This window comes from Ruditapes philippinarum, unplaced genomic scaffold (assembly GCF_026571515.1).
Source record: "Ruditapes philippinarum isolate M1 unplaced genomic scaffold, ASM2657151v2 ctg6926_1_1_1_1, whole genome shotgun sequence".
In the NCBI taxonomy this organism is placed as follows: domain Eukaryota; kingdom Metazoa; phylum Mollusca; class Bivalvia; order Venerida; family Veneridae; genus Ruditapes; species Ruditapes philippinarum.
The window spans coordinates 22,024-44,541 of record NW_026853620.1 but is presented as its reverse complement, the minus strand read 5'-3'; the positions used below and the strand labels follow the sequence as shown (position 1 = coordinate 44,541).

At 33.9% G+C, this 22,518-nt stretch overlaps 1 protein-coding gene across 1 annotated transcript; it reads right to left on the bottom strand.

The window, feature by feature from the left end:
- Positions 1 to 465: 465 nt before the first annotated feature.
- Positions 466 to 22,302, bottom strand: LOC132737382 (ribose-5-phosphate isomerase-like). The gene is made up of 8 exons (XM_060724659.1): positions 22,094 to 22,302; positions 20,993 to 21,053; positions 19,709 to 19,767; positions 18,919 to 18,978; positions 17,802 to 17,935; positions 16,521 to 16,662; positions 15,430 to 15,529; positions 466 to 8,062 (listed from the first exon to the last, which is right to left on the bottom strand). Exons 1-8 carry the CDS (start codon positions 22,259 to 22,261, stop codon positions 7,980 to 7,982), a joined length of 807 nt encoding a protein of 268 aa, XP_060580642.1. The 5' UTR covers positions 22,262 to 22,302; the 3' UTR covers positions 466 to 7,979.
- Between the last annotated feature and the right edge of the window lie 216 nt (positions 22,303 to 22,518).

Below are 22,518 nucleotides of genomic sequence, written 5' to 3'. Positions count from 1 at the left end.
AATCCACATAATTTGTATGAGACAAATGACCCCAAGATAAATTGTCCCAGACATTTTCCCTCGCTTTTCCATTACAAAGTCAATGCGCTCCCTTTGATCTAAAGAAATTGCCATAACTCATTGATGCCGGTGTTAAACAAATTTAATCTCGACTGCTAAAGCAGGCGGACAGACAATACTATTCCGTTCGATTAAATTTATGTGAATTTATTTTAGTAAGATTGTCTTGGAAGCTAAAGGCTTATTGAAACACTCTCATATCCGTTCCTGGAAACAACCAGTACAAAGCAATGAATGTAACGTTTCTTGCTCAAGGAAACAAAAGCTTTCCCTTGAAGGGGTCCGAACAACCCATGCAGCCAGCCATTTAATTTTATTTTCCGGGTATAAGAAAATAATGTAAAGAATGGTATGAACACATGAACTTGACAAAAGGCAGGACATAATGAAAGACAGACAGTCAAATTGATGACTATACAATCAAGCTGTTTTAATAAAATTTCTATAAACTACAAACTGGTTGAACTTGAAATCAAAACAGAAACATACACATCTTTTTTCTAAAAACAAATTCACCTTATCTAACATTTAAGAAACATGTTTGTGAGGTAGTCAAAAAATCTAACAAACTAACTTTAAACACAACAGATCTCAGAAAAAAGAATAATCTAAACACCATAGGCGTAGCAATTTCAATTAGTTCCGTATATACCCTCATTGTTGACGTCACTCTATACTGGTATGAATAACTTCTAACATTTAATTCACTTCAGAATTAGAATGTTCTATTCAAGATGGATTAATCATGTACTACATGTATATCATTAATTTAAACTAGAACTCCGCGAGTCGGATGTGTCGCCTTGTGAACAATGTAGTTTAGGAGAAATGGCCCGGACAAAAATGAAGTATGAAAAATAACAAAGGGCAATAACTAAAAAAATAATAAGTGCAGAGCAGCAGTTTCTGTGCACTGCACTTCTTATCAATAAGATCTATCATTCTATGATGTTTCAAGTCCATAGCTTTCATACTTGAGGAGAAATGACCAGGACAAAAATAAAGTAAGAAAATCAACAAAGGGCAATAACTCAAAAAATAAGAAATGCAGAGAATCAGTTCTTATGCACTGCACTTTTTCTTAATGAGATCTATCATCCTATGAAGTTTCAAGTCCATAACTTTTATACTTTCGGAGAAATGGCCTGGACAAAAATTAAGTATGAAAATTAACAAAGGACCATAACTCAAAAAATAAGAAATGCAGAGTACCGGTTCTTGTGCACTGCACTTCTTCTTAATGAGATCTATCATCCTATGAAGTTTCAAGTCCATAGCTGTTATACTTAAAGAGAAATGGCCCGGACAAAATTAAAGTATGAAAATAAACAAAGGGCAATAACTCAAAAAATAAGAAATACAGAGTACCTGTTCTTGTTCACTGCACTTCTTCTTAATGAGACCTATCATCCTATGAAGTTTCAAGTCCATGGCTTTTATACATTAGGAGAAATGGCCTGGACAAAAATAAAGTATGAAAATTAACAAAGGGCAATAACTCAAAAATTAGGAAGTGCAGAGTACCGGTTCTTATGCACTGCACTTCTTCTTAATGAGATCTATCATCCTATGAAGTTTCAAGTCCATAGCTTTTTTAGTTGAAGAGAAATGGCCTGGACAAAAATTAAGTATGAAAATTAACAAAGGACCATAACTCAAAAAATAAGAAATGCAGAGTACCAGTTCTTGTGCACTGCACTTCTTCTTAATGAGATCTATCATCCTATGAAGTTTCAAGTCCATAGCTGTTATACTTAAGGAGAAATGGCCCGGACAAAATTAAAGTATGAAAATAAACAAAGGGCAATAACTCAAAAAATAAGAAATGCAGAGTACCTGTTCTTGTTCACTGCACTTCTTCTTAATGAGACCTATCATCCTATGAAGTTTCAAGTCCATGGCTTTTATACATTAGGAGAAATGGCCTGGACAAAAATAAAGTATGAAAATTAACAAAGGGCAATAACTCAAAAATTAGGAAGTGCAGAGTACCGGTTCTTATGCACTGCACTTTTCTTAATGAGATCTATCATCCTATGAAGTTTCAAGTCCATAGCTTTTTTAGTTGAAGAGAAATGGCCTGGACAAAAATTAAGTATGAAAATTAACAAAGGACCATAACTCAAAAGATAAGAAATGCAGAGTACCTGTTCTTGTGCACTGCACTTCTTCTTAATGAGATCTATCATCCTATGAAGTTTCAAGTCCATAGCTGTTATACTTAAGGAGAAATGGCCCGGACAAAATTAAAGTATGAAAATAAACAAAGGGCAATAACTCAAAAAATAAGAAATGCAGAGTACCTGTTCTTGTTCACTGCACTTCTTCTTAATGAGACCTATCATCCTATGAAGTTTCAAGTCCATGGCTTTTATACATTAGGAGAAATGGCCTGGACAAAAATAAAGTATGAAAATTAACAAAGGGCAATAACTCAAAAATTAGGAAGTGCAGAGTACCGGTTCTTATGCACTGCACTTCTTCTTAATGAGATCTATCATCCTATGAAGTTTCAAGTCCATAGCTTTTTTAGTTGAAGAGAAATGGCCCGGACAAAATTAAAGTGTGAAAATTAACAAAGGGCAATAACTCAAAAAATAAGAACTGCAGAGTACCGGTCCTTGTGCACTGCACTTCGGGTTATTGAAGGAAGCATGCATACCAAGTTTGAAGTCAATCAGACTTATAGTGACTGAGTTATGCTCCGGACAAGCTTTAGGGGACGCCGACGACGACGCCGACAACGACGCCGACACAGACGCCGCCGACAAAAGTAACCCCTATATGTCACCTTTTCAAGGCGACACAAAAATTATGATACATTTTTTGTTATACCACACCAGTCTGTGCAGCTAACCGGCTTTTCTGTATGTAACCAGTAATTACCAATCTCACCTTTGCTGGATAACTAACCAGTAAATACCAATCTCTTTTTCTGGATAACTTAACAGTAATTATCAATCTATCCTTTTCTGGATAACCTCCTTATCTGGATAACTAACCAGTAATTACCACTCTCACCTTTTCTGGATAACTAACCAGTAAATACCAATCTCTTTTTCTGGATAACTTAACAGTAATTATCAATCTCTCCTTTTCTGCATGACTAACCAGTAATTACCAATCTTTCCTTTTCTGGATAACTAACCAGTAGTTACCAATATCTCCTTTTCTGGATAACTTACCAGTAATTACCAATATCTTCTTATCTTGATAACTCACCAGTAAATACCAATCACTTTTTCAAGATAACTAAACAGTAATTACCAATCTCTCCTTTTCTGGATAACTAACCAGTAATTACCAATCTCTCCTTTTCTGGATAACTAACCAGCAATTACCAATCTCTCCTTCCAGTTATTATCAATCACTCCTTTTCTAGATAACTAACCAGTAATTACCAATTTCTCCTTTTGTGGATAACTAAACAGTAATTACTAATCTCTCCTTAAATGACAGACTTCTAACTGCACATGAAAAATGACTATTAGACTCAATGATCAATTGTAGTTACTGTAGTAGTGAAATCATACCTTCTCTGAGGACCGAACCAGCAACCTCTGGTTTACAGAATTAATCTGATTGACCTTGAACCTTGTTTTTAGTCATACAATTTATTCAAACAAGGACTGTACAAGTTTCTGTATTCTCTATAGTCTGTTTAGTCAAGCTGATAAATCTTAACATGAGATTCTTTAAGAAAAAAACACAAGTTTTATATAAATTTAGATATTTTCAAATCACAACAAAACATACACATAAAGTAACTATTGTTCTGGTTAATTAAGAAGCAGTTTTTTGTTATAATTATTAAACATATAACATGATTACAGGTTATTTAACAGTGAACTGTTCAATACTGATTACAGGAATATATTTTGAGGAGCATGAATACAAAGTTTGAGATGGTGCAAGTGGTTGAAGATCAGTAAAGTTATATATGCTTTAACACATAACTTGCTGAATTTGTGTTATTAATTTGCCCCAATTTTAATCTAAAACATTCTATTCCGAGGGTAAGGATTTTTATATTGAAATTTAATACAAGAGGGAAAGAATAACCACTTTCGATTTCCAGCAGTCAGGGATTAAAATCTACAGAGTATGGCGTCTCGGGGCAGTCACCTCATTTCTGGGGCATTCCTGGTCATCTGGGACGTTATGGTAAGTATATTTGTTTTGTTTGTCTAAGTGGGTTTTACGTCACACTGACACATTTTAGGTCACATGGGATGTTTCAGCTTTACTGGTAGGGGAAGACCTCGTCCATTATTTTAGGCACAAACAGGCACCTGAGTAGAACCACCAGCTAGCTGGATAGCTTCCTCACATGAAAGAATCCAAAGTCCCTATCCGGATTGGAACCAACAGCGGTGAGGGCCATGTATGTCTACACAATCTTGTTATCATTAAAATAAAAATGTCCTTGTTTTAAAATAATAATATTTGATCTCTATTAAGTATAGCCAGCAATGTGACCTTAAAGAAACTCCACTGAGGTCCAAAGGCCTAAATCATAAAATTTCAAATTCTTGGACACTTAAATCAGAAATTGATTAAAAAATAATTATGAAATATAGTCGGAAATATATTGAAAATAGTACTTTAATGTTATTATTAGTCTCTTTTGTGTAAAAACCTTGCAACACTTTTCAATTTTTGGTCATTTTTAACAATTAGAATAATTATTCTGGAAAAAGTGAATGATCTGAACTTTTGCAAACAAGTTATTGGTCTAGATCTTCATGAAATGGTACATATAAATCTCGAAAATTTATTTCAAGCATTTTAAGCATTGCCATGTCAAAAATGCTATGCTTTTGAAAGTAATATGTGATTCATAGGACACATTTATTACAACATATTAATTAATATCATATGTATCGGGTGTCACAAATTTCTCTCTAAATACATCTGATGGTCCAAAAAATACATTATTTACATACAAATTGTCTTTCATTTCATTTTAGAAATTGTAGACAATAACAAATTAAGTTGTTATACTAACAACAAGAGGGCCATGATGGCCCTGAGGTCGCTCACCTGTATATAGCCCCCCCCCCCCCCCCCCAATTTTTACCCAAGGGCTTTTATTTGTTTATTTGAACAGACTTGGTGGACACCCATAAGAAGATGTTTCATGCAAAACATTCAAGTTCTAGCTCATTAGGTTTTTTAAAAGAAGATTTTTTTAGTTTTTACTATACACATATAGTTAGAAACAATGACACCCCTCGGGCAGGGCCAGTTTTGACCCCTGGGCTTTTATTTGAACAAACTTTGTAGATATTTACTTAAAGATGTTTCATGCTTAATATCTAAACTCTAGCTATTTGGGTTTTTTCAAAGAAGATTTTTAAGTTTTTGCTATACACATATAAGGAAAATCAATGACCCCCGGGGCAGGGCCAGTTTTGACCCCAGGGCTTTTATTTGAACATACTTGGTAGACACCCATTAGAACATGTCTCATGCTAAATATCTTAGCTCTAGCTCTTTGGGTTCTTTAAAAGAAGATTTTTTAAGTTTTTACTATATGCATATAGGGAAAATCAATGACCCCCTGGGGCGGGGCCAATTTTGACCCCAGGGCTTTTATTTGAACAAACTTGGTAGACATTCACTAGAAGATGTTTCATGCCAAATATCTAAGCTCTAGCTCTTACAGTTCTTTAAAAGAAGATTTTTTAAGTTTTAATATATGCATATAGGGCAAATCAATGACCCCCCGGGGCCGGGCCAATTTAGACCCCAAGGCTTTTATTTGAACAAACTTGGTAGACATTCACTAGAAGATGTTTCATACCAAATATCTAAGCTCTAGCTCTTACAGTTCTTTAAAAGAAGATTTTTTAAGTTTTAATATATGCATATAGGGAAAATAAATGACCCCCTGGGGCGGGGCCAATTTGGACCCCAGGGCTTTTATTTGAACAAACTTGATAGACATTCACTAGAAGATGTTTCATGCCAAATATCTAAGCTCTAGCTCTTACAGTTCTTTAAAAGAAGATTTTTTAAGTTTTTACTATATGCATATAGGAAAAATCAATGACCCCCCGGGACGGGGCCAATTTTGACCCCAGGGCTTTTATTTGAACAAACTTGGTAGACATTCACTAGAAGATGTTTTATGCCAAATATCTAAGCTCTAGCTGTGACGGTTCTTTAAAAGATTTTTTAAGTTTTTACTATTTGCATAGGGAAAATCAATGACCCCCCAGGGCGGGGCCAATTTTGACCCCAGGGCTTTTATTTGAAAAAACTTGGTAGACACTCATTAGAAGATGTTTCATGCCAAATATCTCAGATCTAGCTCTTACAGTTCTTTAAAAGAAGATTTTTTAAGTTTTTACTATATGCATATAGGGAAAATCAATGACCCCCCGGGGCGGGGCCAATTTTGACCCTAGGGCTTTTATTTGAACAAACTTGGTAAACACTCATTAGAAGATGTTTCATGCCAAATATCTAAGCTCTAGCTCTTAGGGTTGTTTAAAAGAAGATATTTAAAGATTTTTCTTTCGGTTGCCATGGCAACCAGAGTTCTGCATGGAATTAAATTCTTTGAACAATTTTTAAAGGTGACCACCAAAGGAACATTCCTGTGAAGTTTGGATGAAATTGGCTCAGTGGTTTATGAGGAGATGTCATTTAAAGCAAAAGTTTACGGACGGACAATGGACGGACGACAGACGGACGGACGCCGGACAAAAAGCAATCACAAAAGCTCACCCTGTCACTTTGTGACAAGTGAGCTAACAAAAAATGCATGTCAATTTTGTTTGAAAAAAAAAAAGATATTATTTATCAATGCAACAATGTTGAAACTAGCTGATTTTGTATAGAGTGTCTTACATTCTTACATAAAATTAATAACCCATTTGACCAGCACAAGAATAAGCTACTTTAACCCTTTATACTGGTTAAGATTCATACAACAACTAATGACCAAGATCAGCCTGAACATCTATGGTATCTAAAAAAAGGTCTGCACTTGTTGCTATTCAGACTGTTAGTATGTTGAAATTTCCCCTAAAAACTAAGACAAGTTTTAGCAAGATTGACCAGCACCGTCTGGGAATCGAACCTGGGTCATCTGATTCACACTCCAATGCTCTACCTATTTATTGAGCTAAATGGGTAGTTTAAAGTTCTAACAACTTTATACAAAACCATATATATGTTAGGATTGTAGTTTGTTGGGCAAGTAACAATTCATTTTGGTTTACTGATTCATAAATAATGTACAGCACAAACCAGATTACAAAGAGATTAAAACCAGGATGATATTCTTTCAATATTCTTTCAATGTAATACTGAAAATGCTTGCTGTAAAATAAATAAACTTGTGAAAAAATATTCAGTGCTTTTTTGTTTCCTTTCAAAACCTAAGCTGACACCTCTTCCAGCGATAATTAAAAATATCTGAGAATGTGTACCTTATAATTCTAATTCACATAAAGGACATTGGAATAAATGCTGCTACCTGCAGTCTTAGTAAATATCAAAGCAAGAGATATGTATAATGTACAACATTCTTAAACATCAGACAAAACTTTACACAACAAATGTTTTTCAGAAACTTTATACAAAATATTAATCAAAAAGTTTACACAAAAAATATTTTTCACAAACATTACACAAAAAATATTTGTCAGAAACTTTACACAAAAAAAAATATTTTCACAAACTTTACATAAAAAATACTTTCAGAAACTTAATACACACGAAACATGTATCAGAAACTTTCCACAGTCATAAAATATACAATATATTTAATTTGTGATATGAAAAAAAGAGCAAATCTTGAATACATATAGCTTATGTGTATAGAAACACTGTCAAAAATATATGTGAACACAGTAAAGAAGTGATTTAACACTGTATGGCAGCAACTTTTCCGGTTTCTTTACTGCCTACCTCACCAACACAGATCCATCTGGCTGTCCAAAGTATGCTTTCTTGGCCATGTTTACAAACAAGCCTGTCTCTACCACACCTAACATAAAGACAAATTAAAAAAGTTTGCTTTATTATTTCATACTATAAGGATCTTACAAAGGCTGGAAGAACAGACTGAAATATCTAGCTCTCAGGCCACTGTTTCCGGTGACTGCTCTGGGGGTAACAAGGCTGTGCCAAGTTTCCACTGAACAGTTAAAACCAGAGAGCTAGATATTCCTGTCATTGATAACTGCCAGTGTGTTTGATTCTTCTTCTGGAATATTACATACATACATGTATTAACTATATTTCAGAAAAATTTACAAAAACTAGTATTTTCATTAAGTACTTTTTTCTAACTATAGCATATGTATTTAAAACTTCATTCATAATGGCAAAATGTCACCCTAACAAAGCAATTCATTCATAAAAAGCGTGTAGGAATGACATAATTGAAAATTGACAACTTGTCCTGCAAGGAGGTATAAGACAGGTTTTTCTAGCACCGATACAAACAGTAGATAAATAATATCTGTCATATTTTGAGGTCGACTGAGGGACGGATATTCCAATCCCAACCGCAAACATATGTCAGATATTTTTTCTTGCTTATTCTTCCTTATTCCAGTATATTTTAAGTACTTTATCCTGAATGTCAATGGAAATTTATAACATTACAACCGAAACTACTTTCGTACAACAGCGTATGAATTGCAACTTCATTCATAACATCCTATGATCCTAAGCATGCCGTTGTACAGCATGTGACTCATCTGGCACCCCCATGCCAGATGAAATTTCCGGTATGGGTAAATCTCACGGAAACGCCAGTCTGATATGCAAGAATATCCTGTCTTGATATGCAAGAAAATTAGGAGGTCAACCATTCAACTACAGGATCACCCCATGTGACCAGTACAGACCAAGATCAGCTGGGAAATCCATGCCTTGTTCAATATTCAGTCAGAATATATTTTAAAATTTTCGTTAAAAATGATGAGTAAATGTTTTTGTCTAGATTTTGTCCCTTTTTTTTTTTTTTGTTCCAACGAGATGACCTTAATTAGATTTTTTTTGACAATATATTTGCATGATCTTTCACTTAAAAATTAAGCTCAAAACACCCAAGGTTAGCCAAAATCATCTTTCCTGTTTCTGTGCTATTTGACTGAAACTGTGTTGGTGTGCCATCAAACAAACATAAGTAAAACACCTTACATTGAAGCTTTTGATCTAAGTGTGCAGACAATCATACTAAAAGATGTCCCATTCTCCTTGAAATTAAGCTTGATGGATGAATAACTATCATATTGTCTCCCTGCATAAGTGATAACATGCAGAAGAAAATAAGATTTATTTTTGGTAAAAAATGCCTCACTTAAATGTATCATAAACATACTTGAAAAACTTTATTAAAATTGATGGAATTTCAAAATTTTATTAGTGAATTGAGACAAATTTAAATAGGAGACAGAAATCCCTGCAGTCTGAAAGAAAAAAAAATGTTATTCCTCTCATTTTATAGAAATTACACGGAATTTGTGCAGACTTGTCTTTTAAAATAATAAGGGGAAGATTTTATCTTAAGGTAATACATCTTTCTTCGACACAAACGTCTCAAACATGTGCACATTAATGGCCAAGTTTTCCTTAACAAAGTTAATTTACATTTTACGTATCTGTGACACTTTCCTCCTCGCAGTAATTAACGTGCCTGCACACATTTCTATACCATAATCAATCAAACAAGTTTTATTTCCTCTTTTATTACTCATGTTTTATACTAATGCTTTTCATAAGAAATCACAGTGCACAATAAGCTTCGTATATTCACAGAGAAAATAGAATTTATCTATTATAGCAGAACAAATATTGAATGCATAAGACTTGTTCATTACCATAAATGAATAGAAATCAAGAGATGTTTGTAAAACATGTTACATGCATGAACATGCCCCTCTAATGGAAAACATTTAGTCATGAGACAATACTTATCTTTGCTTAAGGTCACTATGATATGGGAGTCTATGACATCTAGACCCCTTGACACCTCGACCCCTTGACACCTCGACCCCTTAGACATCTCGACCCCTGACACTTAGACCCCTAAGACACTTAGACCCCTTAAATATACCTGACATTTCGACCCCTTAATTAATGTATTGTTATATTAGAAAAGATCGTGCTTTTCTAAAAATAAAAAACAAAGTAATGACTAGGTAAGAACATTTTCAGCCGTTTATTTATCATTTATGTATATTATTTACAAAAACAGTAACACAAATAAATATGCATGTACACACGTTACATTGAAATAACAATACATAGAATACGCAGACACTATCACTCTCTTTATATACATGTATGTAATAACTACAATATTTACAATATATACACTTTTTGAAACTGTATTTTTGTATTTCTTATTGATAATCTTTTTTCCAATTATACATTTCCTTGTCTGCTGGATCAACGGAATTGTCATGATCAGGTGTTGCTTGATCTGAAGGAGAGTCACTGCAAATACTACAACTGAACTGTACAACGCTTACGTGCCATGTAATACCGGTAATCGATTCTACTGATACCTGCAAAACACAAATTTTTCATCTTATAACAGAACAGAACATATAACAGAACATATATTTTAATTTGAATTAAGCATATACAGCTCATCTTCATATACAACAAATATATACATGCATGAATATGAAAAATGGTAAACGCATATCAATAAATGAAATAAACTAGTGAGAGTGTATAACAACACATGTAATATTTACAATCCTTATATAACTTTAAACAATACAACAAGGTGGTCTTATATAGCATTATCCGGCATTCAATGAATCAAATCTCAATTTAAAAGCTTTATTACAATATATAGCTAATTTTGTTAACACCGATTTCCTTTCTGAATTCAGCAATTCTAAAAATTTGAACATGCTAGGGTTTCTTGTAAAATAGTTGGATATATACTGTTTCCTAAGAGAATCATACAAAGTACAAATCAATACAAAGTGATATTCATCTTCGATGTCATTATTGTTGCAAATGGTACATTTCCGGTCATTTCTATCAATATTATTGTGTCTACCTGTTTCTATTAATAAATTGTGAGATGATAATCTAAGTTTAGCTAATATATTTCTTAATTTCATAGAGTCAACAATATCCAGGTATTTAGACCTGCTAAAATCGGTTTTGACATGTTTATACAAATACAAAGAAGAACAAATATGTACACTAGAATGCCAATTTGTGATATAAATATCTTTTAAACGACCATGTAGGACTGGTATTAATATATTTAGCTTAACTGATTCTGGATACATCCACACATCATTAAATCCAGCACTTTGCAAAAGTGTTTTTACTTTAGACAACCAATTTACAGTATTAGACTTTGACTCTATCTCCAATCTCTGACAATTAACAATATAATTTAATATACAATTGCTTGTTTTATTTTGGTATAATTTTAAAAAATATTTAACAATCCTTACATGACGTGAAATATACAATGGAAATCGGCCTACTTCTGCAATTAGTGAAAGAGTATTTGTTGACATTTTCACATTAAGCAACCATTTACAGAACTTCTTATGTTTTCTGGGCATTTGAAACTTTGAATACAGTAACAATACTTCCATGCATACACTATTTTAACAATAATCCGTCTGATTTAGAGATTTAATCCATTTTTTCTCAATTTTTACCAAGAGCTTTTCAAAATTTGCTACCATTTTTCACGCATGCGCATTATCTTTATAACACAATTAACAAAATAAAGTTATGTTTATTGATAATACATGTTTATACCGTTCTAATGAGCGATAATCGGATTAGTATCGGTAAGCGCCGGTGTTAATCCAATTACGTGTCACTGAACAAACACATACATGTATGACCGATAATTTGATTAATAAACGGCACGCGCCGGTGTTTATCCTATCACGTGTCACTGATTAAACATTTACATGTATGACATTAAACCAGCCCACGGGAGATGTATGATGATAATTTATTAAAGTCATTTTCATTTTTTTGTGGTCAAACTATCTATGAAAGTGATTAAATGTGTATCAAAAATAAATCCTTATTATTTAATTATTTTTATTGGATACAGTTGATAACCGCAGATTCTAATTTTCACAGTTACGAATTTTAATTGTTTTAGTAGCGTGTCATATACATTTTTTGTAAATATCTGACAGACCAAGTCAATAGATATATCTTCAACTATATCATTTACCTAAAAGTACTGATTTTTATTTTATTTTGATAAATATGGGGCGGGGGTCAGCTTCCGCAATTATTACGCAATTCCGTAAACTTTTACACACAATTCAATATTTCATTTAGTATAAACGTTCATTGCCAATGTAACATTATTATGTCTTACAAAACAATAAAGTTTACAAATTTTTAGTTATTATTGATACGACTTTCGTATGAATTATATGTAAATGGAAAAATGAAACATTACTCACCAGTGTTGCAGGTTCTGTGCAAATATCACATGTAACGGCATGTTGTAAAGGACGAACAGTCTCCTTGCACGTGATACACAAAACGGACATTATCATTTAATAAATAATCATTTAATAAATTAGCATTTAATAAATTAATATGATTATGACAAATATATACACAAAAAAGGTCTGTAATAATATTCCTTCAATTCAGGCAATATTAATAGGAAACACGCTTAATGTTAATAAAACTGAAATGTTGTAGAAAATACTCGTTTTTATGTATATCTTCACAAATTTGAGTAAATGATATTATTAAAAAATGTGTGTAAATAATTAGCAAAGGCTTTCTATAACATCAAAGATCATTTGTAACTTGCGATATTATATATCTAATAAAGAATTGTTACTTAATGCGCTAATGACGAAATTATAAATTAGCACCATAACATTAAACCACGGGACTTTAATCTGATTTTAGCCCGTAATTAAACAAATGAAAACTGTGATTTGTTTATTAATCACCAAAATTAGATTTTAAAAAATGTAAATTTTGCAACTGATATTTCAGAAAAACAAATAAATTTAAACAAAAATCTTAAAGATTTTATATAAGTCCTACAATATTTTCAAAATATATTTACTGTTCTTTTAAAGTCCAGCATTTAAAACAGGGGTCGAAATGTCTTAGTCAGTAGGGGTCGAAAAGTCATCTTACAAGGGGTCTAAGAGTCAAGGGGTCTAGATGTCATCTTAATATCCTAAGGGGTCGAGAAGTCAAGGGGTCTAGATGTCTTACTTGCTGATATGGCACTTAGACCAACTATCCTCAAAATCAATTGGGGTCAGCTACTGGTCATGACCAACTACCACACTTAATCTTAGGACAGAAGGCCATAGCATTTTTTAGTTATTGGTCGAACAAGCTTTTAGTGGTCAAAGCCATGGTGAACATTCTTCTCTTGTTTTTTGTTGTTTTTATGCCCCCATTTCGAAGAAAAGGGGGTATATTGCTTTGCACTTGTCGGTCCGTCGGTCCGTCGGTCCGTAGACCAAATGGTTTCCGAGTGATAACTAAAGAACCCTTAGGCCTAGGAACTTCAAACTTGGTATGGTGATTGGTCATGACCAGTAGATGAACCCTATTGATTTTGGGGTAAAGGGGTCAAAGGTCAAGGTCACATTGACCTTGTAAGCAAAAACGGTTTCCAATCAATAACTAAAGAACCTTAAGGCCTAGGAACTTCAAACTTGGTATGGTGATTGGTCATGATCAGTAGATGACCCCTATTGATTTTGGGGTCAAGGGGTCAAAGGTCAAGGTCACATTGACCTTGTAAGGAAAAACGGTTTCCGATCAATAACTAAAGAACTTTAAGGCCTAGGAACTTCAAACTTGGTATGGTGATTGGTCATGATCAGTAGATGACCCCTATTAATTTTGGAGTCAAGGTGTCAAAGGTCAAGGTCACATTGACCTTGTAAGCAAAAACGGTTTCCAATCAATAACTAAAGAACTTTAAGGCCTAGGAACTTCAAAGTTGGTATGGTGATTGGTCATGATCAGTAGATAACCCCTATTGATTTTGGAGTCAAGGGGTCAAAGGGCAAGGTCACATTGACCTTGTAGGTAAAAATGCTTTCCAATCAATAACTTAAGAACCCTTAGGCCTAGGAACTTCAAACTTGGTATGGTGATTGGTCATGACCAGCAGATGACCTATTGATTTTTGGGTCAAGGAGTCAAAGGTCAAGGTCACATGGACCTTGTAGGTAAAAACGGTTTCCGATCAATTAACTAAAAAGGCTTAGGCCTAGGAACTTCAAACTTTGTATGATGATTGGTCGTGACCAGCAGATGACCCCTATTGAGTTTTGGGTCAAGGGGTCAAAGGTCAAGGTCACATTGACCTTGTAAGTAAAAACGGTTTCTGATCAATAATTTAAGAACGCTTAGGCCTAGGAACTTCAAACTTGGTATGGTGATTTGTCATGACCAGCAGATTACCCCTATTGATTTTGGGATCAAGGGGTCAAATGTCAAGGTCACATTGACATTGTAAGTAAAAACGGTTTCTGATCAATAACTAAAGAACGCTTCGGCCTAGGAACTTCAATCTTGGCATGGTGATTGGTCATGAGCAGCAGATGACCCCTATTGATTTTTGGGTCAAGGTCACATTGACCTTGTATGTTAAAACGGTTTCCGATCAATAACTAAAGAACCCTTAGGCCTAGGAACTTCAAACTTGGTATGGTGATTGGTCATGACCAGCAGATGACCTTTTGATTTTGGGGTCAAGGGGTCAAAGGTCAAGGTCACATTGACCTTGTAGGTAAAAACGGTTTCTGATCAATTAACTAAAAACGCTTAGGCCTAGGAACTTCAAACTTTGTATGATGATTGGTCGTGACCAGCAGATGACCCCTATTGAGTTTTGGGTCAAGGGGTCAAAGGTTAAGGTCATGACCAGTAGATACTTGATAACCCTTATTAATTGTTTGATCACTGGGTCAGAAGTCATGCATAATAACCTTATCACATGACTAATTGGCTGCTGATAGGGGGCATACATGTTTTACAAACATATCTTGTTTTTTAAAAGATTTTGCTCATATGGACACGTGCAGCTTTAAAGCATATTTTTATCTTAAGTCACATAAACAATGTTAAGGTAATATGGCAACTTTCCAGCTTCACAGATAAATGAAAATTCCCTTTAAGACACAAGCAGGCACCTGGGTAGAACAACTGACCTTCCATAATCTAGCTAGATAGCTTCCCCTCATGAAACAATTCAATGTTCCTAAGCAAGACTCGAACCGATAGCAGTGTGGCACAACTTGTTTGAAGTTTGAAACTATAACCACTCAGCCCTATTTTAAAGCATAAGTCTTAATTTTGAAGAATATGATATTTAAATTAAGTACTAGAAGCATCACCTACCTGGTATCATTTTTAACTTTGTGTTTATTTCTTGCCAGTTCCCAGGTTTATCAAATACCCAGTCCAATATAAAGTTTCCGTTATCTGTCACAACTGGCCCCTGTAAATATTATGTAATTGTGAAACTAACCTACTAAATTTCTTAAATGGAGCCGAATGAGGTACGGTCCAAAAGCCTACATAAAAATATAAAATTTAACTTTCATATATACATGTAGATCACCTGGGGTATTTAAACCACAAAGATATGCAATTAAAAAATAAACTAAAATTTAAAATCAAATGGTTATGCTTTTCCTAACCTGATTTGTTCAATTTAGGCTCATTTTTTACAATGAGAATAATTCATCTAGAACCATGGCTGTCGGTAGGACAGCTTGCTCAACTATTCTTAGTGCCTGATATATCTTGTAAAACAAGAGCTTGGATAATGAAGAATTTTCCAAAAAGGGCCATAATTCTTCCAAATCCATGTTACGGTTTAGACCTGTTCACTAATTAGGGGAGATAGTGTTTAAGTGACCATATAGCTCAGTCGGTAGAGACATATAATGGTATTCAGGGGGTCCTGGGTTTGAGTCCTTGTCAAGCTGCACATTTTCTCACCATTTGACACTACTGGTTATCTGTAACTCTGAGAAATCTGAGTATGGGGAGATATTGTTTAAGTGAGTAAGTGACTGGAAAGCTCAGTCAGTAGAGCCACAGAACGGTATTCGAGAGTCTCAGGTTCGAGTCCTGGTCAGGCTGCACATTTTTTCTTACCCTAATTAGAAAACAGTTCTAGTAATTATCAATTTTCTCCCCAAGTGACAGACTATTTATTTGACATAAATTCTGAATCAGAGGTGAGAAACAAATGACCATTAGACTCAATGTACAAGACTTATTGTCACGGAGAAAATACCTCTCTCCAAAGCTTTCATTTCATATGTATATATCATGAATAAATTTGTGTCAACCCCATGGTCAAAATAACTGGCATAATTAAGCTGAAAACATTCTCCTTTGAATATTCCATTTATCTGTATAACAACATAATAATCCAGCTTCAAAACCAAAAATATTTTCAAATATTAGTTCAAATATACCATTTTACTTTTGCCCATTCTAAGCTGAGCTGATCCACCAAGTAGCTCCACAATCTGAAGCTGTATAGGTCTGTATGCAATGTCTATCACCTCTAATGGAATGCCTTGTTTCCATGTTGTTCCCAAAGTTTCCACATTTTTTCTGATAAATTATAATTATATTGTGTATAAATGTATGTTGTGGTTTTGTTGTTGTTGGGTATCAAGTGGCATCAACACAGTATAGATCAACTGGTGACTTTCAAGCTTTTACTGGTGGAGGAATACCTCAGGTATTCTTCCATGCATCATTTCAGGCACAAACAGACACCTGAGAAGAACCACAGACGTTCTGTAAGCTAGCTGAATAGCTTCCTCAGTAGTGAGGGGCAAGTGGTTTGAAGCCAACAATGTCAACCATTCAGCCATGGTGGTATTTCAGCCATGGTGGTATAAATATATGTCAGTTTTAAAAATCCTTGCAGAATAAATGCAAATATTTTATGTCAAATTTGTTTAAGTTTTAAGTCAGACTGCCACTATTTATATGGCTACATTCCCATTTAACTAGTAGACCAGTGTCACCTCTCAGGCTTTCAGGTGTCCCTTGATGCATTGTTACAGTCATGAGCTTTTACCGGAATAGAACAACTGTCCTTCCATCAACACTGTTATTTAATGTCTTTTGATAATTTTGCATTATATTCTCTTTTAAACTTTCTATAAATTCTACTAGTATGCTAGAACTATTTACTTTTTTTTCCTGTATTACTGTTTTACACTGTATGATTCATCATTCATAATTTAAATTATGTTTTGCAAATCTATAAATTAACCCTAAAATGTCAAAACAATCACATTAAATGTTATCATATATTCTTAATCACTCTGCTATTTTCAACAGGAGGGAGAAGTAACAAGTTACTTCCATACTTTATAAAGAACTGATCAAGCTTGATTGTGGAGGAAGCTATAAGGTTATAGACACACCATCAAAATCTGTTCCTGGAACCAGAACTAAGCAAATTAGTGTAAAAATTCTAGCTAATTCAAAACAAAACTACACCTTGGCCCTTGACGGTGGCTGAGCCCACACAGCAGTATTTATATTACTAGCCCTCAGGGTTAACCTCTCAACCAAGCCGCCTATTATTTAATTTCTTCATATATTTTCTCTAAGACAGTTCCTTATCTACTCCTTTTGAATCATCTTCACTGATCACTATTTACTTACCTGATTCAGAATCAGTACTTACTTACAAATTGTATTTCAACGTTCAAAGTGTGTAAATATCCACAAACCTTGAATCAGCAATTATGATCAAGGATTTGGCACAGTTAGCTACAATTTTCTCCTGAGTTAGACATCCACCTCCGCCCTTTATACACACCAAGTTGGCATCCACTTCATCTGCTCCATCAATAGCTACATCTAACTGTATAATATATATAAGATATATGAGCCGCGTCATGACAAAACCAACATAGTGCATTTGCGACCACCATGGATCCAGACCAGCCTGCGTATCCGTGCAGGATCCATGCTGTTTGCTATCAGTTTCTCTACTTGTAATAGGGTTGGTAAGTGAACAGCATGGATCCTGATCAGACTGTGCGGATGCGCAGGCTGGTCTGGATTCATGCTGGTCGCAAAGGCACTATGTTAGTTTTGTCGTGACGCGGCTCAATTATATCTTTTTCGAAACCACTCTAGACATAAAACGTTGACAAACAAGTAAGGAAAACTTTGAAATTGAAAAAAATGAACCCTAAAGACCCTTTACCTGCCAAATTGAAAATGTTGCAGTCCCCTCTTGATTAAGCATGTTCAGCTCAGTTGGTACAGCTGCAGAACAGTATTCCAAGAGTCCAAGTATACAGTTCCAGTCAGGCTGTGACATTTGACGCCATGGGGGACTGTGATTGCATACAACTCAAGAGTTAAATTCAAAATGCCATGTAACCCTGAGAAATTCGAGGACAAATTTCAAAACAGCAGGGGAATAGGTCATAATTTAGAACTGTTAACTATTTAGGGGAGATGTTTTACCGTAAAGCTTGACAACAAGGGGTATTCTGAAGGTTCGAGTCCTAATCAGGCTGCACATTTTTCTCATTCCTTGACAGTTATCTTTTGATTGTTTATAGCTAAAATTTATGCATTCAGCTACATTTATGAATAATGTTTGTTATAATGTTCCAGATGTTAAAATTAGTGGTACAGGGACAAAAGTAATATTGACATGTGTTGGCATAAAATATTATCTATGACAAAAATATTAAAAAGTCTTTTGTACACTATTTTCTATATGGCATGATTTTTTTAAAATAAATGTAACTGGTATTGTTATCTACTTACACCCACAACCCACCCCTACCCTGCCCCCATCGCCACCCCATAATATTCAGAATACTTTACCTTAGGGTATTGCTCTAAAGTGCCAAGAACCAATCCATTATCAACAATCAACTGTTTGGCCTGAAATTGAACACAAACGACTATCTTACAATATAAAATCATGTTTTGTGATAATCATAAAAGTAATAAATTTTGTAAAATTAGCATGACCGAAATAAAAAATATAATGATTAAGTGATAAATGTAATCTTTAATACATAAATTGATAATAAATCATTATTATTAAATGGCTTTATAATACATTGCTTCATACCTTCCCAAATGAAAACACTTTATATTAAAAAAATATTTTTATTGGGTTTTCCGTCACATCTTTAAATTAAAATTTGGTACACATGTATGGCAAGCATCTATGTAGAACCACCAAACTTCCATAAACTAGCAGGATAGTTTTTTCACATGTAGAAATATTAAGTCTCTGGTAGGCTAGTTCGTATTCAAACCAATAGTCTTTATGGGAAGCGGTAAACCTTTGGAAATCAAGCCTTGATCATAGAGGCCGAGTAAAAAGGCATATCTACTGCTGTTATTGTTGCGTATAAAAAGTTACTAACTAAATATTCTAAAAAAAAAAAGTTTAAATAATGTCTTCAATAAAATTTCAGAATTTATAAACATGATGTTGTAATAATTCTCTTCTATTACTCCTTGCATATTTTCATAAACTGTCAAATTAATCAACAAACAATCAGCTTGACTAAGTGGCTCCATAAACAAATAATTAACCAAAGTTGGCCTCAATAAATAAAATAAATATAACAAAATTTAAGTTTAAACTTGAGATACTGACCTGGAAAGAGGTAGGTATACAAATAAGCTTCAGATTTTCTCCTTTTTTGCTCTCCTGTGCTGCAAATAAAATTGATTATATAATACAATACATATTGTATTTACATTGTAAACTTATCACTTTGTTAATCAAAATTTGTCCAACATTTTTTTTTTTTTTTTTTTTTTTTTTTCTTAAGATAAAAAAACTTTTTTTTTCCAGACTTCAAATACTGCATATCTAGTTTAAACGTGGGAATGTGTGGCTACTTTGCCATTTAGGAAACGTTTTTAAAAACATGTCAATCTTTTTTTTCGTCTTCAAACCTGTTGACACGATAGTAATCACATTTTCATGTCTATTTCGTCACATTATCATATTTTGCAACTTATGATAATTATTCATATTTTTGTCAAATTGTTCGTATTTTGTCAAATTAAACGTTACATGTATTTTTTTAAAAATTATTTTTTTTAATTTTGTCACATTATCTTTTTTTTTGTAAAATTTTTTTGGGCGAGCAATATTTTGTTGTAGATTTTCAGCCCAAAATGTCTTCCCAAAGGGTTTATGTACCCCCCCAGTGGCGGCATGCCCCTAAAGGGGAATTAACGCTTTTCGGCCCAAAAGTTTTTCTAAGGTTTTCCCTTAAATTTTGGGGTTGGGGAAAAAACCCCCTGTCGGGGGGGAAAAGCCGTTTTTTCCTTTGGGAGAAGAAACTTTAAAATTCTTTTGGCTTTAGTTACGGGTTGGTTTTCCAGGAAGGGTTTTGGGAGATTTATTTCCAAATTTAAGGGTTTTAAAAGGTTTCCAAACAAAAAGGGGGAACTAAAATTTAAAATTTGATTTTCCCCAAATTTGTTTTGAAAAAACGGGGCCCAAATTTTTTTTTTCCCAATTTCCAGAGGAAAGACCTCAGTTGCCTATATTGCCATTATTTTAAGCACTAGACATGAACTATATTACTCCAGATGACCATGTGTATATTATATCTGGTACTGACTTTAAACATAACATTTAGTGCCTCCTGAACCACCTGTATAAATCATTTGTCAGAAGGAACTTTTATCTGTCAAAACTGGAAAATAGCAGCAAAAACATAAAATCCTAAAATGGGCTGTACCAATGTCCATCTCATCAAAATCAGATAACTGTTTCAGCCCTATTTCTCTATCATGGCTATTTTTTGACCTAGCGAAAGATAGTTGAGCATCAGTTAGGTTATGATTTTAATGAGATTGCATAATGGTCAAATTAACAAGACTTAATGAATATGCGACTTACAAAGAAATTAAGATGTTTTACCTATTCTTTCTACAGCACTAACCACAGTGGTTCCACTCCCTATTCCTATCACCTGATTGTCCTGTTAACACATAGAAAACATAAATGAGCCGTGTCACGACAAAACCAACATAGTGGGTTTGTGACCAGCATGGATCCAGACCAGCCTGCGTGCAGTCTATCAGGATCTATGCTGTTCGCTATCATTGTCTCTACTTGTCATAATGTTGGTAAGCCAACAGCATGTATCCTTATTAGACTGCTCGGATGCGCAGTCTGGTCTGGATCGATGCTGTTGGCAAACCCATTATGTTGATTTTGTCGTGATGCGGCTCAAATGTTAACTAAATATATACCAATAAATGCTCTGTTAAAGCTTGAGAGAAGAATATTATAAACTAAGAAAAAGAGAACTGTCAGTTGCAGATCCAAGATTATTATCCCAATTAAAGAGGGTCACAAAATTTCAACTTCTTGTGTGTTGTGCATATTCCTAAAATGGTTGGTATATCTCAAGTGGGGGTGTTCATCAGTGCAATTTTTCCTTCATTTTTCAGTTAATACCTTGATGTTATATTATATTTTATGTACTCATATAATTTTGAAAAGTGCTGTATGGCTAGACAATACAGTGTGTCCTGGCTAGCTGTACATGACTCACGCACAGCTAACAACTTCCTATACAATAGCCCAATCTTGTATTTTACCTCCCTAAAGCAGGAGACCCTTAACAATTAATATTTTATTGTAATTTGCTATTTTTGCACAACATGTGTATAATGTTATTGAAAAAACAAAATTCCCTATTTTTCAAAACAATGTGAAATTCCCATTCCAGAGGTGTTTTTTGCCCCAGACAATTAATCCAGGGTATGTAATATAAAAAGATGAGGCAAGAATAATCCTAATTAACTGAATAATTGGTACATGTATCAATAATAGAACTGTTGTAATATGTACAGTACACTTAAAATTCACACCTCTAATGTTAATTTATATACGCTCCTTTAAGAAATTATTCTTAATATAGGTTATTAGAAATATAATAGATAAAATTTCAAAGAAATATCAAACACAAAACTAATAGCATTTCACAGTTTAAAATGAAAGTAGAATATTTACCAATATATGGTTGTTGACAGCCTCTATGGCTGCAGCTTTCTTACCAGCTTGGATACCCTCCATTAACGAATAGTTAATTCTTCCTAAAGAAAAATACTTTGTGGTAAACTGGAATGTTTGTTTGATGAAATTTGATATTAACTTAGTTTGACATTTCACATTTCGCATGCTTTCAATTTCCGTGTCTACTAATTGTCAAACTCCGGTCTCCGGTAAAACACGGTACGCCGGTATCCAAAAGACGGCACTTGTTTTTCGAGATAAAAAAGGTTTGTTTTTTTTATCCCGAAACCAAGTGCCAATATTATCGTAAACCAGTGAAAATGAATAAAACACGTTATGATAATTATTTCAGCGGATAAATGAAAAAAAAATACAATAGCCTGGTATTTTAGGGTGAACAGTTAAATCTGGGATGTATGGTA